General features: G+C 47.2%; 1 protein-coding gene across 4 annotated transcripts in view; it reads left to right on the top strand.

Moving 5' to 3' along the window:
- Positions 1-16438, top strand: part of LOC138267440 (microtubule-associated protein futsch-like) — a 164707-nt gene extending 148269 nt beyond the window's left edge. For all 4 annotated transcript variants that reach the window (XM_069216377.1, XM_069216378.1, XM_069216375.1 and 1 more), the window contains exons 10-11: positions 14496-14972; positions 16235-16438. In XM_069216377.1, coding sequence (XP_069072478.1) covers positions 14496-14940 — 445 coding nt within the window. In that variant the 3' untranslated portion in view covers positions 14941-14972; positions 16235-16438. The remainder of the gene's footprint in view (positions 1-14495; positions 14973-16234) is intronic.
- The last annotated feature ends 1932 nt before the right edge of the window (positions 16439-18370 follow it).

The following is an 18370-nucleotide window of genomic DNA, read 5'->3' as shown; positions in this document are numbered from 1 at the left end:
GGGCTCTCACAGGAGTGCATGAGCATCTTGAAAGAGTCAAAACGACCTTCCACGCGGCGTTCTTACGCTTTTAAGTGGAAGAGATTTTACATCTGGTGCTCTCAACAAGGTATAAATCCCATACGAGCTCAGGAGGACGTCATACTATCCTATTTACTTCATCTGGCGAAGTCTGGTCTGCAGGTATCTTCTATTAAGGTTCATTTGTCTGCAATTACAGCGTATCGTAAGTCGCCTTCTCAGGAATCCTTCTTTACGATACCTGTAGTCAAGGATTTTTTAGAAGGCTTGAAAAAGGTTTTTCCTCCCATTCGGAGACCTTCTCCTCCATGGGAACTGAATGTAGTCCTGTCAAAACTTATGGGCCCTCCTTTTGAACCTATCCTGTAGGAAGTTGGCTCTGTATGTGCTATTTCAAAGTAAGGAATAGCATGCACAGAGTCCAAGGGTTCCCCTTAGAGGTAAAATAGTGGTAAAAATAGATAATACTAATGCTCTATTTTGTGGTAGTGTGGTCGAGCAGTAGGCTTATCCAAGGAGTAGTGTTAAGCATTTGTTGTACATACACAGAGACAATAAATGAGGTACACACACTCAGAGACAAATCCAGCCAATAGGTTTTGTTATAGAAAAATATCTTTTCTTAGTTTATTTTAAGAACCACAGGTTCAAATTTAACATGTAATATCTTGTTTGAAAGGTATTGCAGGTAAGTACATTAGGAACTTTGAATCATTTCAATTGCATGTATACTTTTCAAGTTATTCACAAATAGCTATTTCAAAAGTGGACACTTAGTGCAATTTTCACAGTTCCTGGGGGAGGTAAGTTTTTGTTAGTTTTACCAGGTAAGTAAGACACTTACAGGGTTCAGTTCTTGGTCCAAGGTAGCCCACCGTTGGGGGTTCAGAGCAACCCCAAAGTCACCACACCAGCAGCTCAGGGCCGGTCAGGTGCAGAGTTCCAAGTGGTGCCCAAAACGCATAGGCTATAATGGAGAGAAGGGGGTGCCCCGGTTCCAGTCTGCCAGCAGGTAAGTACCCGCGTCTTCGGAGGGCAGACCAGGGGGGTTTTGTAGGGCACCGGGGGGGACACAAGCCCACACAGAAATTTCACCCTCAGCGGCGCGGGGGCGGCCGGGTGCAGTGTTAGAACAAGCGTTGGGTTCGCAATGGAAGTCAATGAGAGATCAAGGGATCTCTTCAGCGCTGCAGGCAGGCAAGGGGGGGGTTCCTCGGGGAAACCTCCACTTGGGCAAGGGAGAGGGACTCCTGGGGGTCACTTCTCCAGTGAAAGTCCGGTCCTTCAGGTCCTGGGGGCTGCGGGTGCAGGGTCTCTCCCAGGCGTCGGGACTTTAGGTTCAAAGAGTCGCGGTCAGGGGAAGCCTCGGGATTCCCTCTGCAGGCGGCGCTGTGGGGGCTCAGGGGGGACAGGTTTTGGTACTCACAGTATCAGAGTAGTCCTGGGGTCCCTCCTGAGGTGTTGGATCGCCACCAGCCGAGTCGGGGTCGCCGGGTGCAGTGTTGCAAGTCTCACGCCTTTTGCGGGGAGCTTGCAGGGTTCTTTAAAGCTGCTGGAAACAAAGTTGCAGCTTTTCTTGGAGCAGGTCCGCTGTCCTCTGGAGTTTCTTGTCTTTTCGAAGCAGGGGCAGTCCTCAGAGGATGTCGAGGTCGCTGGTCCCTTTGGAAGGCGTCGCTGGAGCAGGATCTTTGGAAGGCAGGAGACAGGCCGGTGAGTTTCTGGAGCCAAGGCAGTTGTCGTCTTCTGGTCTTCCTCTGCAGGGGTTTTTCAGCTAGGCAGTCCTTCTTCTTGTAGTTGCAGGAATCTAATTTTCTAGGGTTCAGGGTAGCCCTTAAATACTAAATTTAAGGGCGTGTTTAGGTCTGGGGGGTTAGTAGCCAATGGCTACTAGCCCTGAGGGTGGGTACACCCTCTTTGTGCCTCCTCCCAAGGGGAGGGGGTCACAATCCTAACCCTATTGGGGGAATCGTCCATCTGCAAGATGGAGGATTTCTAAAAGTCAGAGTCACCTCAGCTCAGGACACCTTAGGGGCTGTCCTGACTGGCCAGTGACTCCTCCTTGTTGCTTTCTTTGTTCCCTCCAGCCTTGCCGCCAAAAGTGGGGGCCGTGGCCGGAGGGGGCGGGCAACTCCACTAAGCTGGAGTGCCCTGCTGGGCTGTGACAAAGGGGTGAGCCTTTGAGGCTCACCGCCAGGTGTTACAGCTCCTGCCTGGGGGAGGTGTTAGCATCTCCACCCAGTGCAGGCTTTGTTACTGGCCTCAGAGTGACAAAGGCACTCTCCCCATGGGGCCAGCAACATGTCTCTGGTGTGGCAGGCTGCTGGAACTAGTCAGCCTACACAGACAGTCGGTTAAGTTTCAGGGGGCACCTCTAAGGTGCCCTCTGTGGTGTATTTTACAATAAAATGTACACTGGCATCAGTGTGCATTTATTGTGCTGAGAAGTTTGATACCAAACTTCCCAGTTTTCAGTGTAGCCATTATGGTGCTGTGGAGTTCGTGTTTGACAGACTCCCAGACCATATACTCTTATGGCTACCCTGCACTTACAATGTCTAAGGTTTTGTTTAGACACTGTAGGGGTACCATGCTCATGCACTGGTACCCTCGCCTATGGTATAGTGCACCCTGCCTTAGGGCTGTAAGGCCTGCTAGAGGGGTGTCTTACCTATACTGCATAGGCAGTGAGAGGCTGGCATGGCACCCTGAGGGGAGTGCCATGTCGACTTACTCATTTTGTTCTCACTAGCACACACAGGCTTGTAAGCAGTGTGTCTGTGCTGAGTGAGGGGTCTCTAGGGTGGCATAAGACATGCTGCCGCCCTTAGAGACCTTCCTTGGCATCAGGGCCCTTGGTACTAGAAGTACCAGTTACAAGGGACTTATCTGAATGCCAGGGTGTGCCAATTGTGGATACAATGGTACATTTTAGGTGAAGGAACACTGGTGCTGGGGCCTGGTTAGCAGGGTCCCAGCACTCTTCTCAGTCAAGTCAGCATCAGTATCAGGCAAAAAGTGGGGGGTAACTGCAACAGGGAGCCATTTCTTTACACAAGCCCCCCCCAGCCCACAGGCCAGGAGACTCAGCCCAAGCTGGGAGAGTCTTCCTAGTCTGTCAGGCGAGGAAGAGTAGGAGAAATAGGCTGGTTAGTTGCAGGGCCTACTCTGCCTTACATCCTTCTGTTCAGGTCATTCCCTTTGGGGAACTGACCTACTTCCACAGTGATAGGACCTAGTCTGAATTGCCTCTTGTCTGCCTCTTCAATGTCTCCACCCATTCTTTCTATTTTGGTCTTAGAGGTACCCACCTCTGCTAACCTTATCTTGGCCAGGGTTACCCCTAGCTTACCCAGAGAGGTTACCCAGAGCTGGAGTAACCCCACCATGACCAATAGGGTCAGGGGGCCTAACTTGCTATTTGGCATGGGGTCAGACCACCATGCTAAGGATAGTGCAGCCATAAAGGCTAACACCCAGCAGAGGCCACTGACAGCTGTCAGTGCCCAGAACCACACCTTTAGCTCTTCACCTAAAAGGGAAGGGGCTAAGTTACAGGCTTCTTTGGGTTCAGGTTGCCTGTCTGCTGTATTGGAGTGGGGGGTTACCACATCTTGTAGTAAACACCCTTCTTCCACTCTTTCTTCTGTTAGCTGAGGAGCCACCCACTCAGGTTTAACAGTTGCCTGACTAGCCAGGACTTCTTGTGGGTCAGGTTGGACTTTATCAGGGCCATTTTTGGAGTTCTCCCCTACTGGAGCAGAATCTCCTTGGCTTGCTGTAACCTTGGCTAAAGGTTGTCCACCCCTCCTACTCTGTTTTCTTTTCTTCTTCTTCTGGGGCCTGCTTGCATTTACTGCAGAGGCAGGACTTCCAGAATCCTTGGGAGAGGACTGGCACTGGACCAGTTCCTCTCTTGAGCTCTGACTAACCTCTGGGTAGTCATTTCCAAGGAGACAATCAAGGGGGAGGTCTGTACTGACTACTACCCTTCTCCAGCTAAGAGTGCCACCCACTTCTATGGGCACTAAAGCCACAGGCCTCTTAGTGACCCTGTCTAGGCTAACTCTTACCCTGGCAGTCTCACCTGGGATGTACTGGTTTGAGAGCACCAGCCTGTCATGCACAATAGTGTGACTGGCACAAGTGTCTCTCAGGGCAGTGGTTGGGATTCCATTCACCAGTAGGTGGTGGAAGTGTCTACTTCCCTCTGGAATCTCCAACTCACCTGTTGGGCCCTGTTTCCAGTTGAAGGCTAGGAAGACCTCCTCATCTGAGGAGTCATCTCCCATGGCTACACTGGTTACCCCAGGAATTTTGTTCTGGGGTTTGTTTTTGGGACAAGAAGTGTCCTTGGTGTGGTGCCCAGACTGTTTACAGTTGTGGCACCATGCCTTAGTGGCATCCCAGTTCTTACCCTGGTACCCACCTTTGTTTTGGGTTGTGTCTTGGGGCCCACCCACCTGTTCTGGTTTTTGGGGGCCTACAGAGGACTCTTTTTCTTTGTTTCTAGTGTTACCCACTTTCTCCTGGGGAGTTTTTGTAACCCCTTTCTTTTGGTCACCCCCAGTGGAAGTTTTGGTTACCCTAGTCTTGACCCAGTGGTCTGCCTTCTTTCCCAATTCTTGGGGAGAAATTGGACCTAGGTCTACCAGATACTGATGCAACTTTTCATTGAAGCAGTTACTTAAAATGTGTTCTTTCATAAACAAATTATAAAGCCCAACATAGTCACACACTTCATTTCCAGTTAACCAACCATCTAGTGTTTTTACTGAGTAGTCTACAAAATCAACCCAGGTCTGGCTCGAGGATTTTTGAGCCCCCCTGAACCTAATTCTATACTCCTCAGTGGAGAATCCAAAGCCCTCAATCAGGGTACCCTTCATGAGGTCATAAGATTCTGCATCTTTTCCAGAGAGTGTGAGGAGTCTATCCCTACACTTTCCAGTGAACATTTCCCAAAGGAGAGCACCCCAGTGAGATCTGTTCACTTTTCTGGTTACACAAGCCCTCTCAAAAGCTGTGAACCATTTGGTGATGTCATCACCATCTTCATATTTTGTTACAATCCCTTTGGGGATTTTTAGGATGTCAGGAGAATCTCTGACCCTATTTAAGTTGCTGCCACCATTGATGGGACCTAGGCCCATCTCTTTTCTTTCCCTTTCTATGGCTAGGAGCTGCTTTTCCAAAGCCAATCTTTTGACCATCCTGGCTAACAGGGGGTCATCCTCACTGAGAGCATCCTCAGTGATTTCAGAAATGCTGGACCCTCCTGTGAGGGAAGCAACATTTCTGACTATCATTTTTGGAGACAGGGCTTGAGAGGCCCTGGTCTCCCTATTTAGGACTGGAAGGGGGGAATTGCCCTCCAAGTCACTAATTTCTTCCTCTGTGAAGTCATCCTCAGAGGGGTTGGCTTTTTCAAACTCTGCCAACAGCTCCTGGAGCTGAATTTTGGTAGGTCTGGAGCCAATGGTTATTTTCTTTATATTACAGAGAGACCTTAGCTCCCTCATCTTAAGATGGAGGTAAGGTGTGGTGTCGAGTTCCACCACATTCATCTCTGTATCAGACATTATTTTGCTAAAAGTTGGAAGACTTTTTAAAGAATCTAAAACTGTTTCTAGAATCTAATTTCAAACCTTTAACAAACTTTTAAACTCTAAAAGACAATGCTAAACAGGGACCTAACACACAAGGCCCTAGCAGGACTTTTAAGAATTTAGAAAAATTTCAAATTGCAAAAATGAATTTCTAATGACAATTTTGGAATTTGTCGTGTGATCAGGTATTGGCTGAGTAGTCCAGCAAATGCAAAGTCTTGTATCCCACCGCTGTCACCAATGTAGGAAGTTGGCTCTGTATGTGCTATTTCAAAGTAAGGAATAGCATGCACAGAGTCCAAGGGTTCCCCTTAGAGGTAAAATAGTGGTAAAAATAGATAATACTAATGCTCTATTTTGTGGTAGTGTGGTCGAGCAGTAGGCTTATCCAAGGAGTAGTGTTAAGCATTTGTTGTACATACACAGAGACAATAAATGAGGTACACACACTCAGAGACAAATCCAGCCAATAGGTTTTGTTATAGAAAAATATCTTTTCTTAGTTTATTTTAAGAACCACAGGTTCAAATTTAACATGTAATATCTTGTTTGAAAGGTATTGCAGGTAAGTACATTAGGAACTTTGAATCATTTCAATTGCATGTATACTTTTCAAGTTATTCACAAATAGCTATTTCAAAAGTGGACACTTAGTGCAATTTTCACAGTTCCTGGGGGAGGTAAGTTTTTGTTAGTTTTACCAGGTAAGTAAGACACTTACAGGGTTCAGTTCTTGGTCCAAGGTAGCCCACCGTTGGGGGTTCAGAGCAACCCCAAAGTCACCACACCAGCAGCTCAGGGCCGGTCAGGTGCAGAGTTCCAAGTGGTGCCCAAAACGCATAGGCTATAATGGAGAGAAGGGGGTGCCCCGGTTCCAGTCTGCCAGCAGGTAAGTACCCGCGTCTTCGGAGGGCAGACCAGGGGGGTTTTGTAGGGCACCGGGGGGGACACAAGCCCACACAGAAATTTCACCCTCAGCGGCGCGGGGGCGGCCGGGTGCAGTGTTAGAACAAGCGTCGGGTTCGCAATGGAAGTCAATGAGAGATCAAGGGATCTCTTCAGCGCTGCAGGCAGGCAAGGGGGGGGTTCCTCGGGGAAACCTCCACTTGGGCAAGGGAGAGGGACTCCTGGGGGTCACTTCTCCAGTGAAAGTCCGGTCCTTCAGGTCCTGGGGGCTGCGGGTGCAGGGTCTCTCCCAGGCGTCGGGACTTTAGGTTCAAAGAGTCGCGGTCAGGGGAAGCCTCGGGATTCCCTCTGCAGGCGGCGCTGTGGGGGCTCAGGGGGGACAGGTTTTGGTACTCACAGTATCAGAGTAGTCCTGGGGTCCCTCCTGAGGTGTTGGATCGCCACCAGCCGAGTCGGGGTCGCCGGGTGCAGTGTTGCAAGTCTCACGCCTTTTGCGGGGAGCTTGCAGGGTTCTTTAAAGCTGCTGGAAACAAAGTTGCAGCTTTTCTTGGAGCAGGTCCGCTGTCCTCGGGAGTTTCTTGTCTTTTCGAAGCAGGGGCAGTCCTCAGAGGATGTCGAGGTCGCTGGTCCCTTTGGAAGGCGTCGCTGGAGCAGGATCTTTGGAAGGCAGGAGACAGGCCGGTGAGTTTCTGGAGCCAAGGCAGTTGTCGTCTTCTGGTCTTCCTCTGCAGGGGTTTTTCAGCTAGGCAGTCCTTCTTCTTGTAGTTGCAGGAATCTAATTTTCTAGGGTTCAGGGTAGCCCTTAAATACTAAATTTAAGGGCGTGTTTAGGTCTGGGGGGTTAGTAGCCAATGGCTACTAGCCCTGAGGGTGGGTACACCCTCTTTGTGCCTCCTCCCAAGGGGAGGGGGTCACAATCCTAACCCTATTGGGGGAATCCTCCATCTGCAAGATGGAGGATTTCTAAAAGTCAGAGTCACCTCAGCTCAGGACACCTTAGGGGCTGTCCTGACTGGCCAGTGACTCCTCCTTGTTGCTTTCTTTGTTCCCTCCAGCCTTGCCGCCAAAAGTGGGGGCCGTGGCCGGAGGGGGCGGGCAACTCCACTAAGCTGGAGTGCCCTGCTGGGCTGTGACAAAGGGGTGAGCCTTTGAGGCTCACCGCCAGGTGTTACAGCTCCTGCCTGGGGGAGGTGTTAGCATCTCCACCCAGTGCAGGCTTTGTTACTGGCCTCAGAGTGACAAAGGCACTCTCCCCATGGGGCCAGCAACATGTCTCTGGTGTGGCAGGCTGCTGGAACTAGTCAGCCTACACAGACAGTCGGTTAAGTTTCAGGGGGCACCTCTAAGGTGCCCTCTGTGGTGTATTTTACAATAAAATGTACACTGGCATCAGTGTGCATTTATTGTGCTGAGAAGTTTGATACCAAACTTCCCAGTTTTCAGTGTAGCCATTATGGTGCTGTGGAGTTCGTGTTTGACAGACTCCCAGACCATATACTCTTATGGCTACCCTGCACTTACAATGTCTAAGGTTTTGTTTAGACACTGTAGGGGTACCATGCTCATGCACTGGTACCCTCGCCTATGGTATAGTGCACCCTGCCTTAGGGCTGTAAGGCCTGCTAGAGGGGTGTCTTACTTATACTGCATAGGCAGTGAGAGGCTGGCATGGCACCCTGAGGGGAGTGCCATGTCGACTTACTCATTTTGTTCTCACTAGCACACACAGGCTTGTAAGCAGTGTGTCTGTGCTGAGTGAGGGGTCTCTAGGGTGGCATAAGACATGCTGCCGCCCTTAGAGACCTTCCTTGGCATCAGGGCCCTTGGTACTAGAAGTACCAGTTACAAGGGACTTATCTGAATGCCAGGGTGTGCCAATTGTGGATACAATGGTACATTTTAGGTGAAGGAACACTGGTGCTGGGGCCTGGTTAGCAGGGTCCCAGCACTCTTCTCAGTCAAGTCAGCATCAGTATCAGGCAAAAAGTGGGGGGTAACTGCAACAGGGAGCCATTTCTTTACATATCCACAAGGCCTCTTTACAGCACCTTACGTGGAAGACGGCTTTTTTGGTGGCCATTACTTCAGCGAGGAGGGTCAGCGAAATTCAGGCTCTGTCTTGCAGAGAACCGTACACGGTTTTTCACGATAATAGAGTGGTTCTGCGAACTCACCCATCTTTCCTTCCGAAGGTGGTGTCAGAATTCCATATCAATCAGACTATATCTTTACCGACTTTCTTTCCCAATCCGGAGACTCCGGCTGAGAAAGCATTGCATTCTTTAGACTTAAAAAGAGTGCTGAAATTCTATTTGGACAAAACAAAACCGATTAGACATTCTAACCATTTGTTTCTGAATTATGGTCATTTAAGAACAGGAGAGGCAGCGTCTAAACGAACTATATCAAGATGGATTGTGTCTTGTATTGTTAACACTTACCAACTGGCTAATAAGCAATTACTGGCTAGGCCAAAAGCGCATTCCACAAGGGGAAAAGCGGCTACTGCTGCCCTCCTTAACAATGTACCAATTTCCGAGATTTGTAAGGCTGCTACATGGAAGTCTGTGCATACCTTTACTAAGCATTACTGTTTAGACTCGGATGCAAGAGCGGATGCCCAGGTGGGGCAGGCCTCTCTTAGAAATCTATTTGCATGAATATGTATTCTTTCCTGCACTTCTTTCGGACAGTCCGCAGAGTTTAGGGATGGGCTTGCTAATCTATTCAATGTTTATGACTATTGATGAGGATCCCCTGGAAGAGAAGGATTAGTTACTTACCTGTAAATCCTAGTTCTCTTCCAGGGGTATCCTCATCAAAGTCATAAACAACCCACCCTCCTCCCCGGACTTAAGTCTCCTAGAAGTGCAGGACAGATTATCTTTCTGATCAGTTACACAGATTGTCACCGTAAAAAAGTACTGACCTAACTGTGAACCAACTGTCACCTTCCCTTCACCCCTGAGGCATGGTGGGATACTGGAGGTGCTCAGGGTCTTAAAGGCACGGTGCCAAAGTTTTTATGGTTCTCCTGTGTTAACCTGCATGCAGCCTATTGGCTAAGAATGCTTCATTGTTTTTCAATGTGGTTTTTTCTATTTTTCTCTGATATTTACTGCTGTTTACTTCCCTAAGTCCAGTTTTTGGGGCTTAGGTAGATATTTATGATCTATTGTGATTTTATAATATAAAAAAAAAAAAAAAAAAAACTTGCATAGAAATAAAGCATTTTAGCCTATTTATGATTATAGCCTGCATTGCTGTTTTACACATGATAATATGTATGTATTTTATATATATATGCTCCGGGGTCCCCGCACAAGGGCGGGAATATTCAATGTTTATGACTTTGATGAGGATACCCCTGGAAGAGAACTAGGATTTACAGGTAAGTAACTAATCCATATTCAACAGAAGGTATGTTCAGGTGGGAGGGAGACCAGTGTGTGTGTGTCTTGATGGATGACCTTAGGCAAATCGGGTTTGCAAATACAGTTATATGGCATGGAGAGGGGAAGGCACTTTCTTGTAGATAAAGCTGGCAAGATGGCATTTCTTGATTAATGTACATTTTGTACTAATTTTAAAGAAAGAGTATTCCCAAATGAGAAATGTCTTCAAGAAATCCGTACTTTCTAAATGGTTATTGCCAACTGACAAGAAATCTATTTGTTTCTCCTTACCACTTAGTTACATTTCATCATTCTGATTTTACGAAGATGAGAGCAATCTTGAGCACTTTGCACTTTTCTACACACTAATAACCAGCATAGCTTAAGTTAAGTTGCTGAAACATGGTCCCACTCCTTAAGTCAGCCAGCAGCTTCATTTAGCACCCACTAAAGCTGGTTGGGAATGTAGTCAGTAGCTTCAAGATAAACACTTTTCCCTTAGTTTGCAATTATATAAGAAATGAAGGTGAACATTCTCTTAAGGCAAGATGGTGCATAGCGCTGCTAACCGTTAGCTGCTTTGCCAAAGAATGTTTATGGTTATATGTATGGGACTCAAGTTACGAACTGTGTTCCGTCTTTTCGGCGTTAGATGTTGAACATGTCTGGCATTATTCTTATTGTTAGATGCCCAAAACATAGGCATTGTTGGCAGATGTTCAGGAAGTCGGTGATATAACCAGAAGGTATGCCTTAGATAAACATAGATTGACCCATGTTTATCAGCCACCTAAGGGAAGGATCCTGTGGCAACAGTTGCACCTAGTCCCTAGTCTTTTCAGCATGATGGAATTACCACCACCATATGAGTACAGACTGTGTCGTTCTAAAGTGGGGTTATGTTGCCAGTACAATACAAGTCTGTGCGAGGTGCTGAGAGCTTTCTCCCAGTATGTGGGGGGGCTCTTCATGGGCATTCCGAGGAACTTCCTTGGTTTTCATGGTCTTTCACGGTGCTGGTGCATCCAGACTGTCAGGTGGACTGGCATGTGTTTTCCGGTTTATCATCATTTTATATGCCTATATGGAATTCTTGATGGTGGAGCAGGGGAAAAACCTATCACTGGGGCGAAAATATTTTGCCGTACTCGGGAGACCAGTGCAAAGATGAGTTTTAAACACGTTAATTTGGTTGGTCTAGCCTACAGACAGCATTTAGCTGCCTTTTGTCAAACAGACCTTTTGTGGACAATACCAGAAACGTACAGTGGGCTCAGAGCTCTATCCCATCGCATACTATTGGATGGCTTTCTTGTCACTCTCATTCTTGCTTCTTATTCAATACCTTCCCTTCCTCTTCTTGTGTTTGTCCCTCCAGTGGAGCACAGCCTCTATACCATCCTTTTGATTGGATAACTTGAGTCCTTTCACTGCTCGCATTCAGGCAGCTCCCTTTTTCCTTTAGCACTTCATGAGGGTCTATATGTTTTCTTGCTCTCTCACATCTACAGTGTGAAGTAACTTTTCTTTTATTATTCCGTGGGAGTGCCCATGTTTTCTTGCGCTCTCCCACACATTCTGCTAATCCCCCTCATCTACATGTCCCGGGTCCCTCTGTCTTGCCTCCTCTTCTTCTACATGTCCCAGGTCCCTCTGTCTTTCCTCCTCTTCCTCTACATGCCCTCGGTCACTCTGTCTTGCCTCGTCTTCCTCTACATGTCCCGGGTCCTCTGTCTTGTCTCCTCTTCCTGTACATGTCCCGGGTCCCTCTGTCTAGCCTCCTGTACATGTCCCGGGTCCCTCTGTCTTGCCTCCTCTTCCTCTACATGTCCCAGGTCCCTCTGTCTTTCCTCCTCTTCCTCTACATGCCCTCGGTCACTCTGTCTTGCCTCGTCTTCCTCTACATGTCCCAGGTCCTCTGTCTTGCCTCCTCTTCCTCTACGTGTCCCGGGTCCCTCTGTCTAGCCTCCTGTACATGTCCCGGGTCCCTCTGTCTTGCCTCGTCTTCCTCTACATGTCCCGGGTCCTCTGTCTTGTCTCCTCTTCCTCTACATGTCCCGGGTCCCTCTGTCTAGCCTCCTGTACATGTCCCGGGTCCCTCTGTCTTACCTCCTCTTCCTCTACATGTCCCGGGTCCCTCTGTCTTGCCTCCTCTTCCTCTACATGTCCCGGGTCCCTCTGTCTTGCCTCCTCTTTCTCTACATGTCCTGGGTCCCTCTGTCTTGCCTCCTCTTCCTCTACATGTCCCGGGTCCCTCTGTCTTACCTCCTCTTCCTCTACATGTTCCGGGTGCCTCTGTCTTGCCTCCTCTTCCTCTACATGTCCCGTGTCCCTCTGTCTTGACTCCTCTTCCTCTACATGTCCCGGGTCCCTCTGTCTTGCCTCCTCTTCTTCTACATGTCCCGGGTCCCTCTGTCTTGCCTCCTCTTCCTCTACATGTCCCACGTCACTCTGTCTTGCCTCCTCTTCCTCTACGTGTCCAGGGTCCCTCTGTCTGGCCTACATGTCCTGGGTCCCTCTGTCTTGCCACCTCATCCTGTACATGTCCCTCTGTCTTGTCTCCTCTTCCTCTACATGCCCCCGGGTCCATCTGTCTTGCCTCCTCTTCCTCTACATGTCCCGGGTCCCTCTGTCTTACCTCCTCTTCCTCTACATTTCCCGGGTCCCTCTGTCTAGCCTCCTGTACACGTCCCTGGCCGCTCTGTCTTGCCTGTTCTTCTTCTACATGTCCTAGGTCCCTCTGTCTTGTCTCCTCTTCCTCTACATGTCCCGGGCCCCTCTATCTTGCCTACATGTCCCGAGTAACTCTGTCTTGCCTCCTCTTCCTCTACATGTCCCGGGTCCCTCTGTCTTGCCTCCTCTTCCTCTACATGTCCCGGGTCCCTCTGTCGTGCCTCCTCTTCTTCTACATGTCCCGGGTCCCTCTGTCTTGCCTCCTCTTCCTCTACATCTCCCGAGTCCCTCTGTCTTGCCTCCTCTTCCTCTACATGTCCCGGGTCCCTCTGTCTTGCCTCCTCTTCTTCTACATGTCCCGGGTCCCTCTGTCTTGCCTCCTCTTCCTCTACATCTCCTGAGTCCCTCTGTCTTGCCTCCTCTTCCTCTACATGTCCCGGGTCCCTCTGTCTTGCCTCCTCTTCTTCTACATGTCCCGGGTCCCTCTGTCTTGCCTCCTCTTCTTCTACATGTCCCGGGTCCCTCTGTCTTGCCTCCTTCTTCTACATGTCCCGGGTCCCTCTGTCTTGCCTCCTCTTCTTCTACATGTCCCGGGTCCCTCTGTCTTGCCTCCTCTTCCTCTACATGTCCCGGGTCCCTCTGTCTTGCCTCCTCTTCTTCTACATGTCCCGGGTCACTCTGTCTTGCCTCCTCTTCCTCTACATGTCCCGGGTCCCTCTGTCTTGCCTCCTCTTCCTCTACATGTCCCGGGTCCCTCTGTCTCGCCTCCACTTTCTTCCTCTCTCCCACCAGGTTATTTCATCATTTTAAACGTGTTCTCCTCTCCTTCCCACTGCTGCCCCCCCACCCCTCAGCATTGAATTCTTCCACACTAGTTTGTGTGTTACTCCCCCACCTGTCCCATTCCAACCCAATCTTGTTTTTCAGTTGTCTTGGGGGCTTGGCAGCTGCCATTTACTACTGCGTCACTGTATTTTCATAAATGCGGAAGTAGAAAATATTTTCTTAAATTTACTACTCCAGCTGGCATGTACCATCTTTGAACCAAAAAAAAAAAAAAACACCTACTGCTTCAATTCATATGTGCGCATGTGTGTTGAACGCATGCACGTGTCATCACGCATGCAGCCACATACACAATGGTCGCAGCATCTTGTGAAGCATGTGCAAGTTCACATTATCTCCCCTTTTTTCTTTTATTTTTTGGCAATGGTGCACAGTGTCGCCTAAAAGATTTATTTTGTCCGATGCTCCATAGCATTGGCAAAGGCAACATTTAGAAGGTAAGACATTTTGACTTTGCCAAAGCTTGTAATTTTTTTCTAAAGATGGAATGATTTTATTTTGGTTTCAGTAAACGTAGAGAGTAAGGGCCATAGCCTGCTCTCATTTTAATGAGAAACCTCTCCTTTCTTCATAGTCGAGTGTTCAGGCGAACTTATGGTAGGTTAATGAAGAGCATGAATTCTTTAAAAGGTGCAGAGGTTAACTAAATAAGCAGGACTCCCTGACATGCTGGGCTCATGTTGTGAAGGAATGAGTTGAGGTAAGCGTCACCCAGAAAATAAAGATCATTTGTGCAAGGGTGTCCCTGTCCCATACACCAGGGTTGTCTGCACAAAGGTTCACACGCATGAATTAATCAGTCCAGCAAAATATCCCTCGACATGCAGGGATGGCTTTAGCAGTGTCAGAATCACTTGATCAGCTTACGTGCCTGATGTGCACCATATACCACTCACTCACTCTCACTTAGGTTGACATGCTTCTCCAACAGTCTTCTTCCTGCCCTTCTGCGAAATTATATATATATATATATATATATATATATATATATATATATATATATATAGCTTTTTGTAGCTAAACATTTTTCATTTTGTTTGCTCCACAGGTTTTTGAATGAGAAACATAGTTCTGCTTATAAATTTTATGAAATGAAGCACACAGAATTCCGCAACAACTGGAGGCCGGATCCAGAGAAAACCAACAACCTCGGTAAAGCTGCACTTCAAGATTTGGAATCACAGACTTCGAAAGACCCAGATCCCACACCTCCAGCTGTCCAACCTCTGGTATTGGAAGACAGTGATGACGACTGTTATATCGTTGAGCCAGAAGAGCCTGCACCACCGCGGCCTGCCCCTGCACAGCCTGCACCACAGTGCTCGAAGCCTGTAGAGATTGTGCCACAAGCTGCTGAGCCGCTGCAGTCAGCACAACAGCCTTTGGAGGCTGTACAGGAAATGCCCCAGAGCTCTGAGCCCCCAGAGCCTGAACCAGACTACTCTATTATGGTTAGCTGTTGTTCAGATGATGAAGATTCGGAAAACCCGTGATTTGAAGTTTCAGCGCTCTGCACGCCAAGATCGTAAGTCTTAAGTTATATCCGTGTCCTCAACCACTTTCACCCCAGGACCGTAAGCATCTATATCTTGTACCCCAGGATTAAACGCCTTACCCCTCTATCCACAATAGCCAGTGGCTCCACACCCTATTCCCAAAGGTAGAGTTATGCATCATGCCCTAGGATCCCACGCCTCATGCTCAAGATAGAGGCCTAAAGCTCAGGGATCCAGTAATGCTTTATGTCGATCTTCGGAGCTCATGTCTCACAATTCACTTGTGTCTGAAGAGGAGTTTCCAGAACTCAAGTAGAAATGGAGTTTGAGCCAGAAGAGCTTGGTGGGTTCTGTGCAAAAATATACAGCTAATAACTGTTTCTGAAACTGCTGATTCAAAACAAGCCGTCTTAAAACGCCCATCCAAAAATGGAATACAGTGTCTTTTCCATAAATTAAAATGTATTTGGAACTCTTTACCTCCGCCTCATCACCTGGGGGAGAAACTCAAATCTTCCCAAATTATCAGAAAACGCAACTCTTCCTCAAAGCTCATGACCTTGAGCAAGTGCTATAAGTCTTAGACCTCCTCAGCCCACTTTTTCCATTCGCCAAGTGCTCTGAAGTACCCATCTCCCTATCGTAACGATATACAAAAATAAAAACTAAATGTTTTAAATCGATTCAGTTGTATACGATTCTGCAGTATGTAATCTGAGGGTGATAATGTACAAGGACTGAAATAAAAAATAGTACCCCCATTAATTATTTTCTTTTCAGTATCAATATTGTAAAGCACTGACCATGCAGCGCTGACAACCTTATAGTATTATAATATCTATTTAGGAGCCACATGAGGTGACTTGATTTGGTGTGTGGGACCAGCGTCATTTTGCTTTAAAAAAAATGGGCTCCCAAATCACTTGGTCATGATACTGGGAAAGGGTGGAGCACCTCAACAATTGAGGCAGGGTGAAATACTTTCATTACCTTGTTATTCATTTACCTCCAGCAGGGGGCTTTCTGATTGCTGTCCATCCAAGCTCCACTGACTCCCTCTCGTCCAGATGTAATAGACCAATTACTTTTGTTTGATGAAATGTGGGTGGACTCCCTAAAAAGCACCAGTCGGTCACTAAATTAATCTATCAGCAGTAGTCTGATCACACTAGTGTGCCTCTGCTCTCAAATATCGCAATAAAGATGGGGCAGGACCTAATATGACACAGTTAAATGAAATTAAATGTACATGCAAATAACTTGAACAAATGGCTTTTTTTTTTTGTTACAGGATCTCTTCCGTGAAGACTAAACCCTTGAAAACTCAGAATTTTCCGCCAGTCATGTACGTAGACTTTGGTTTGAACCAAAGTTTGTTAATTTTGTTATATTTGAACAGCTTGTTTTGTATCTCTGTTTGCTTCACATTGACAACAAACCTGGAGTGGTCATTGTATGGCAATGCATGGTTTTAATAAAACTGAAAATACACAAACCTGTGTCTGCGCATCAATTTAAACACCTCATTCTATAAAGATGATTAAATTTCTAGGAAACCAATTCATGTGAATAAAAGACCATCACTGAATTCAGCTAATGCTCCTCAGCGTATACATTTAAGAAACGCCCACATCTTTTGTGCCGTTTTTTTTTTTCCTAAATGTTTTGCTGGACTCCCATTTTAAAACGCTATATTTGATTGTCCAGTTGATAGGAACACAGAGTTGACTTCAGCAGTTAACTTTTCTGAGATAGTATGGATATGCCTGACATGTAGACAAAAAGGGGCAGGGTAATTGGGTCACAGTAGGTCTTACTGAGTAAATGGTGTCAAGTCGAGCCAATTCTTCAGTAACATTAGAAAGGGTCCATTGACTTTCAGGTGATCTCAACTAGTGACAGATGTCCTGATAGGTCTCATCTAGTGAGTGGTGTCTCAATAGGTCTTAACACCCAACCACTTATCCTTAAACACAAGATCATTCTAACTCTTTCCCACAGCACACGGTAAAAGGTTTTAAAAGCAATTCACTCTTCTGGCACGATGGGGAGTCGCTGCAACACTAGTTGCCAGTCTGGTAGGTAACATGCCAGTGGTGATGTCCGCTTCTGTTTTTTGCTGTTTCCAACACTGTGATTATCAGAACTTGGCAGGCTGTTGTATTTTTCACTCTCTTTTCCATTCTCTTTGCCAGAAAATAGAATTAGTCAGTTTGTAAATCCGGAAGATTTAAGCTGTGTTCTGACTGCTGTAGGGCAAATGTTGCTCTGTGACCTACATTCCTTGTGTATGTGGTGCCTAAGAGCTTAACATGATGGTGGCTCTTTGCAGCCCTCAATCATCTGAAGGGTAGATGAGGCGAAGCTCTTGAATTCCCAGACAACCTAAAGCTGTCAAAATCTCAGGCTTCTTCCAGAGGCCAGCAAATTCCTTCTCTGACCCGGCACTGAATCGGCATTTATAGCAAACTGGGATGATTTGACAAACACAGTCTACCGCAATGGAGTTGCTGCACTACTTCTCTTGGACCTCTCGGCTGCCTTTGATATGGTTGACCATGACACCCTAATTCAAAGACTCCACGAAGCAGGCACAGAAGGGACTGCTCTCGACTGGATTACATCCTACCTTCAAAAAAGAACTAATATCTATTCTACCCCCTTCTCGTCCAAACCCTACCTCAGAAAAGCAGGGGTCCCCCAAGGATCAATCATCTCATCTTTGCTTTTAAACATCTACATGATATCATTACCAGAACTGATCAATGATTTTCCTTTCACATTCTACAACTGTGCAGATGACACACAATTACTACTAAAACTAGAATGCCCCCAAAACATTGAAAACTCACTAATCTTCAGTTGCCTAAGAGCCGTTGATCAGTGGATGTCTTGGAGCCATCTCAAACTAAATGTCTCCAAAACAGAAATACTCATATGGTGACTGGAAAAATTATGACCCACTGTGCGCCTGGCCTGACTATCTTGGACCACCTCCTCAGTTATGCAAGGAAGTTAAAAACCTTGGAATCACCATGGACTCCAAGTTAACAATGAATACCCAAGTGGACACACTGGCACGAACAAGCTTCATCACCTTGAAGACTCTACGACGCATCTTCACCCACCTCGAATTTCCACACAAGGTGCAGGCTACTATCTCGCTTGTACTATCCAAACTGGATTATGCCAATGGCCTCTACCGTGGATCATCTCTATCTATTATGAAAAAACGACAACATATTCAGAACTCCGCAGCCAGGCTACTTTTACATTAAAAGCCACAAGCCCACATCTCCACTGCCTTGAGAGCACTACACTGGTTTCCTGTTGCTACCTGTTGCCAGAAGATGCTTTGTATCACCCACAAAGCTATCCATGGAACAAGACCGCTTTTTATCAGAAACAAAATAACCAAATACATTCA

Source organism: Pleurodeles waltl, chromosome 12, assembly GCF_031143425.1.
Source record: "Pleurodeles waltl isolate 20211129_DDA chromosome 12, aPleWal1.hap1.20221129, whole genome shotgun sequence".
Taxonomy (NCBI): Eukaryota; Metazoa; Chordata; class Amphibia; order Caudata; family Salamandridae; genus Pleurodeles; species Pleurodeles waltl.
Note: the sequence above shows the minus strand (reverse complement) of the source record. Positions and strands in the feature narration are given on the sequence as shown.